Genomic DNA, 7116 nt, shown 5'->3' with positions numbered 1-7116 from the left:
ATTGTCATTGAGAACCGTCCGGTTTCAGCCCTGCAGCATTGTTGTTGCAGTATTTGTCAACTCGCAGCAACCACTTTAGGAATTTATTTTGAACTAATTCTGCTGGGTTCTTTTCGAAATTTCCCATTGCAATCAATCCCCCACACTTCACTTGCATAAAAGAGTATGGGACATATCAGTGCATCAAATAACTTCTTCGTTAATGTTATATTTTCTCTGAAGTGGTTTCCCATTTCTTTTCGTAATTTATAGAGTGCTTTAAGTGCAACTTTCTTCAACTCTTGTCTAGCGAGATTAAAGTTTCCAAAAGGACTCATTATGAGTCCAAGATATTTATACGATTTGTCATTTTCCAGTTCATCAGCGCCGTATCTGAACAAGTAGTTGTTTAAAGACTTACCACAATTGTTAAAAATCATAATTTATGTCTTGTCTAAATTTACACTTAAATCGGCATTTTCACAGAAAGATTCCAGCTTATTAAGGATTATTTAGAGGTCTTTTGCTGATCTAGAGAAGATCACTAGATCGTCCGCATATAAGAGACAATTTATAGATCTATCACCTAGCATAATGTCGGTTGGACTCGCCGTATTTAGGAATTTTGGTAGATCACTTAGATAGAAATTAAAAAGTGTAGGTGACATCATGCAGCCTTGCTTCACCCGGGCAAAACAAGTAAAGGCTTCGGTTAATTTGTTATCAATTTTAACTGCCGACTTATCATTTGAGTGCATGGATATTATTGGATTATATTGGGACAAATGCCCCACAGTTGCCGGGGGGGGGGGGGGGAAGGGGCAGGGCGCAGTTGGAATTGACTGATGCTTTAGCGACTGAATACAAAATCTCCCATCAGTCTCATGAATCAAAGAAATGTCGCCGATTTTCCTTCCAATCACCGCGTTACTAATTTGGGGGAAAAAAAGAGAGTCGCGTGACGGCGTGACACATTCCAGCGGATGTGCTAAAAATGTCTGCAGGTCTGCTGCTCTGCAGTCTGCATTTTTCGCCGTTGTTTCATGTGATATTCCAGGTTCGGTCCCAGATTCGAATGAAATCATCTAAGAATAACAATTAAAAGGTCATTGCTGTTAAATAAGCAACTGAGATGGCTTCGAGTCTGGACAATTGGCGTGCCCGCCGTTCGAATTTTCCCCACCCGAAAGAACCTGGTAACGACCTCCCCTCAATAGGCCATTTCAGAAACGTGAGAAGACTGGGACGAGTTTGGTTGTTTTCCGTTTGTTTAAAAACTAAGACATACAAATGAAAGATCAACCATGTTTGAGAGTCTTTACCAAGAATAGATGTATTTAGAGGAGGAAAATGGTGAAATAATATATCTTCAAATATCACCTAAAATAGAGAGTTTGTATGGAATGGGTAGACAGGCCACAAAATTATAAGGGTTTGTATGGGATTTTGCAACTTTTGCAAGTGTCCCATTTGGCCAATTTTCCGTAGAAAACTCTCAAACTTGGCTGGAAAGCTTTTCATTTGGTAACATTTCAGTTGAAGAGTTTAGATTTTCAATCCAAGCAAGTATGAGAAACTCGTCCCAGTCCTCTCACGTTTCTGAAATGGCCTATGGCCTCAAAGTTGTCATTCTTTCTCATTTCATTACTCTCTTTCCATTTCTGGCATCTATTTTGTACCACGATCGGTTTTTATGATTGACAAGCTCATGTGACACGGTCATGCAAAAAGCCTATTGTTGCAATAAATTTGACGTACGGTTAACATGAAGCGGTATTTTCGATAAGATTATCAAGATGGCGGCCATTCGTTGTTTTTGGTTGTCGAACAAACTCCCGGAGAAATCCCGCTTTTACAAGTCATGCATCTTTCAGCAAATATGGCGTGAGCGTGCCTTATCACACACATTAGGTAAGCCTTTTTCGGTAAATCCGAAAAGCGGTGTTCATTGTGCTAGAAATTCATTAACCATTACCATTACCATTGAAAGTGCGTTCCTCTGCATTTCCGAATCCATAACCCCTTTAATCGTGAGGTCATATGGAAAACCAGGAATATCCGGACACCAGAATCAAACTCCATTGTAATATATCTGAAAGCAGAAAATGAACAACTATAAAGTACTGGGCCATATTTGAGGCAGTATCAATGCAGTGAAACTCCAAAGAAGGTGTATTTTTGAGTGGCTCCGCGGTTCGTCACTTGACCACCGAGTGATTGGCTAATGCCCGGCCCCCGGTTCATGCTAAATTAGCTAAAGCCCCACCCCCGAGACTGACAAGGCTGGCAAATGCCCCGCAGTTGCCCGGGAAGGGGGGGGAGGGGGCAGGGTGCAGGGTGCAGTTGGAATTGACTGATGCATTATCCCAGAATTCTCTCCAAGTTAATGGAGACATAACTTTGTCTACATCGAGTTACAGGTCATAGAAAAGTGTCTGTCATAGCTTGAGAACTACTCTGGAAAGCACCTTTATGACAATGTAAGAGTTTGCTCCCAGTTTTGTGATGTAAAATTCCATGATCCCCAACTCCTGAACTTGAATACATGCAAACCTGGAGGAAATAAACAAAACTCAAGGAATTTTGGTTCTAACTCTGCATTATTTTATAAAATAACCATTTCTGCACGACGTAAGTATGACAGTGGGGTACCTCAACAGTATTTTTGTCATCTGGTTGTGAAGCTGAACTGAAGTGTTCTTTGGAACTTCCCAGGAGAACTGAAATCAAAATGGAAGCCCATGATCATATGGATGTTGAGACTTCCATTTTTTAAGGTTTTTGCATTCAGTTAATAGCAACAGAGTCTTATGTACTTCTTTTTATCCTGATGAGCATGTCTTTTCTTAATTTGGGTATTGTTTCAAGCAAGTGATGTAGAAAATGTTAATTTGATCAGAGATTTTTTTTTGTTAACCCCAGTCACATTCTGGAACCATTCAATTTGTTTCCTAGTAATGTTAACTGCAGTCTGATTTTATTGTTATTTTCCGAGTGATTACATTAATGGATTCTTCAGGGTGATTTTGCTGTTTTTGTTGCAGTTTCTGATTCTGAATTCTTGTGCCAAATTCCATACGTAGGTTTCCATATTCCTGGTTTTCCATAAATCCTAGCCGTGATGACAATCCCTTGTCCATGATGATGTCCTATTGCAATAGATAGATCAAGAAAACCCACCCTCACTACAAAATTAATGTGCTTTCTCCGACTTCCCTTAGTTAAGCAAATTTCACCAGTTCAAAGAAATACTGTTGCGTGTCATTTTACAATGGCAGGATTAGAAACCACAACCATTCAGAAGAAGCATATGTCTTATGTGACAAGATATCTGTTAGACAGTTTGCTGAACCACCAATTTGATGATGCTGTGCAATGTATGGTGGCTTTGTGTGGAGCATGTGCAAAAACACCTGAGATGTTTTGGAGGGTAATATATTACGACTTTTCCTGATGTGTCATAAAAAGATATTGATGATGACAATAATAATAATAATAATAATAATAATAATAATAATATTGTGACAGAAGTGTTGAAAGACCGGGGGCCCTTACTCGAAAGTCTTGAAACTTTCAGTGTGTCACAATTCCCTTTTTATATCTCCAGAAGGGAGAATGAATGATTTTCATTAAGCTTAGCATTTTTAGTCTGCTTAGCAGGCAGTTTGATTATAGAAGCTTTTTTCTGCTGGGGTTGACTTTTGATTTACCAACGAAGTGAAAAGAGCAAGCGAAGGGGGAAGGGCGAGGAGAAGGAGCGAGAAACCTCCTGCAATCAACCCCACAAGATTAGATTTTCTAAACCTCCCATTTCCAATCATGTGTGATAAGGACAGGTTTGATATCAACTACCAACCAATCGTAGCATGCCTTGTGTGAACATTGGCAATAATACAATTATTCGCTAGGAAGAAATTTACAAGATTGAACTTGCCATTAACATTTCCCTGTCCATGTTTCTACTGTGAGCGATTCGCTGACAATGTTTATATATCCGACAATCTTTTGTGGAAGTTATTAGAATTTCTTTCAGCACATTGAGAAATGCCTTATCCTTCGCATCTTCTGCTGATGTGAAAACAAGCTGGATACATCTGGAAGCCACCAACAAGGTTGCCATGAGCCCTAGTCTTTCTGCTTCTTTAATCTGGTCACCAATGATACTTCTCAACTTCTTAGAAAAAGCTGAAATATGAAGCTTTGCCAAATCCATTTATTAGTTGTTTTATATCTTCCTGCTCTTATTTAAGAACACCAGAAAATCCAAGCTACCACAAGGAAGTTTCCATATATATTTTTTAAAACAGATTGTCATCTCTTTTCTCTCTATTTTGGCTTTACACTTTTACGAACAGGAGCAGCATAAAATTTTGAAGGACAGGCGGATTTTTTTCTGACACTTTATTGGCCAATCAGGAACGATATTTTCCCCATCTGCTGGTGAAGGGAGCATCAAAAATCTTGTGGTGTTGATTGCAGGTGGCTCCTCGCTCCTTCTCCTCACCCCCTCCCCCTTCACTTGCTCTTTTGACTTCAGTTTATATGCAAACAATCACTTGAAAGTCAACTCTGGTGAAAAGAAGCTTCTAAAATTCACTAAACCACCTGCTGTGCAGGCTAACAAGCATTTTGCTTTTAGTAATCTTGAAACATACTAAAAGATCAGGGCCCGGTTGTTCGAAAGCCGGTTAACTTAATCCAGGATTTGCATAAAAGTTTTGTTTCATGTTTTCAACTTTTTAGTGAAAGTTTCTTTTGCTTATTTTTGTTTTTCGAGATTGACTTCTTCTAATGTAAAGTTTTGCCGAATATCAGCATTTAACAGCATTCTGGGAGTAGAGAAATAAACTCCTTGGTTAATTTTTAATCTGGGATTAGCGTTAATCGGCTTTTGAACAACCAGGCCCAGGGCTTTAACCCATTAACTCCTCGGAGTGAGACTTAATAGAGTCTACTCTGTCTAACGCCAGCTGATTTCACTCATCAATGGTGAGATGGTTCAGGAGTCAATGGGTTAACAACCTCCACATGCACTAAAATGTTAAAAATGAAGAGAGGCTGAAAAAATCATGATTAATTTTTGCAGGTAGGTTGTGAGGTTTTAAGCAACAGACATGGAAGCTATTCTCACATGAGTCAATTTATCAAGAACATGTTTGTAATTTGTGGCCCATATCGAACAGAACTCTTGTTGGATTATGCCATGTACCTTGTGCAGTACAACTCTGACTTGACGGAAGCAAGCGAGTTACTCACGACTAAGCTGTCTGATAAATCTTTGCAGTCAAGTGTTTTATTGAGAGCTTATGCAGGACTCTTTGCTTATCTGTCGTGGAAGAAAGGCAAGCTACAGTTGGATAGGAGACATCTAGATGACGAGGTTAATGCAGGACATGATCACGAAGCTGGAGACTCAACCACAGCAAATCTCAAGCGACAAGTGGATTTTCTTGCAAAGCAAGCGTTAGTTTTGTTTAGCAATTTAGTGGAATATGAGGGAAACTGGGACATTTTCATCACAAAACAAGTTGAGGTGCTGAAATACTATGGCAAGTCGGATGACACGAGGGAAATCTTAGATCGATACAAAGAGAAAAATACAGAAAATCCTAATGCACACAGGTATTACATTAAGTTTGGATAAATACAGCTGTACGTAACTTCATTCATTTACCTAGGTGTTAAAATTCACCATCTCTCTGATAACTATGATGTTTTTAATGAAATCTACAAAATCTTGAAGTGCTGGTTATAGATGAAAGGGTGAAGTGAACCTTGCATTTATCTGGACACTTCAAACAATAATATTATTTTTTACCACAATTGCTTGTAATCTCGCAATCTGATTGCTGTTGTTGATAAGAGTCCGGACAATGCTGTACGCATCATGCTCACCTCAATTTGTCACGCAATGTAGCCAATCAGGAATGCCCATTTTGGGAAATGAAGCAATCATGTTGCGAGGAAGTTATAGACAAGACTTGCTCTTTCTTTGTGTCATGATTTTGGTCACGCTCTGGAATAAAACCTTTCTTTGGCGTTGAATATTGTGGTGAAAAACAAATTGAAAGTGGTTCAGCGTTGCTTGTACACCGTGGTCAAAATGTTGTGGACTCACTTGACTGCACCTCGTGAGTCCACAGCACTTTGACCACTATGATGACGAATATCTTTGTCGATAAGAGTACAGACAACGCTGAACCACTTTCGATTTGTTAAATTGTTGTCTCTTATAGACAACTGTGGATTCAATGGGATTCAAACCCATGAGCTTTGCAGGTGCAGTTCTCTATCTACTGAGCTATGTAGCCACTCAAGGAAGGATTACGTTTTCGCAAACGTTGGCCGTGTAGCACTTATATTTGAACAGACTTAACTGATTAGAGTGTAATGTGAAGTGCTAAGTTTCTACCCCATATGAACCATGTGAGCGTTAGCCGTACTGATGGAAATGGGCCCACACAAGGACAGAGAAAAACTCTGACCAGGGTGGGAATTGAACCCACAACCTTCTGGTTAGATCACCGCTGCTCTACTGAAGGTCGTGGGTTCAATTCCCACCCTGGTCAGGGTTTTTCTCTTTCCTTGCATGGGCCCATTTCCATCAGTAGGGCTAATGCTCACATGGTTCATATGGGGTATAAACTTAGCACTTCACATTACACTCTAATCAGTTAAGTATGTAGCCACTCAGTTGGGAGCGGGTCATTTTGTTGGGCTCGTGAACACAAGAACCCAACAAACAGGTTCGAATTCTGTTGAAGCCACATGAATTTTTCAGGTGTCTCTAAGAGACAATCATTTTAATTGTCCAGATAAGTGCAACAAGCACTTCTCCACCTCTCCCTTTCATCAATGTTCGGAGAATGTGACCTATTAGCATGTCATTGTGCGAACAGTGTTTAAGTCATTCATTACTCTAGCTGAACCAAGCTTAACCCAATCATTCCCTGAAGTGGCCTGCCACTGACAAGTAAAAGCACCTGCTGTCAGACACAGTAAAGAGACTGTGGCAGGAAATTTAGCCAATTTCAGCAACTGGAAACTGGCAAGCAAATCACGCGCAACATAAAAATGGCTACTTAAAATGAAGGAGGCAGGGACAGGCAAAACTGAAGAAGATTAAAATAAATTGTT

General features: G+C 39.7%; 1 protein-coding gene across 1 annotated transcript in view; it reads left to right on the top strand.

Moving 5' to 3' along the window:
- The first annotated feature begins 1732 nt into the window (after nucleotides 1-1732).
- The window catches only part of LOC138031295 (TATA box-binding protein-associated factor RNA polymerase I subunit A-like), an 8920-nt gene continuing 3536 nt past the window's right edge, over nucleotides 1733-7116 (top strand). The window contains exons 1-3 of the mRNA XM_068878996.1: nucleotides 1733-1890; nucleotides 3258-3409; nucleotides 5066-5601. Coding sequence (XP_068735097.1) covers nucleotides 1776-1890; nucleotides 3258-3409; nucleotides 5066-5601 — 803 coding nt within the window. The 5' untranslated portion in view covers nucleotides 1733-1775. The remainder of the gene's footprint in view (nucleotides 1891-3257; nucleotides 3410-5065; nucleotides 5602-7116) is intronic.

Source organism: Montipora capricornis, chromosome 14 (genome assembly GCF_036669925.1).
Source record: "Montipora capricornis isolate CH-2021 chromosome 14, ASM3666992v2, whole genome shotgun sequence".
Classification (NCBI taxonomy): domain Eukaryota; kingdom Metazoa; phylum Cnidaria; class Anthozoa; order Scleractinia; family Acroporidae; genus Montipora; species Montipora capricornis.
Note: the sequence above shows the minus strand (reverse complement) of the source record. Positions and strands in the feature narration are given on the sequence as shown.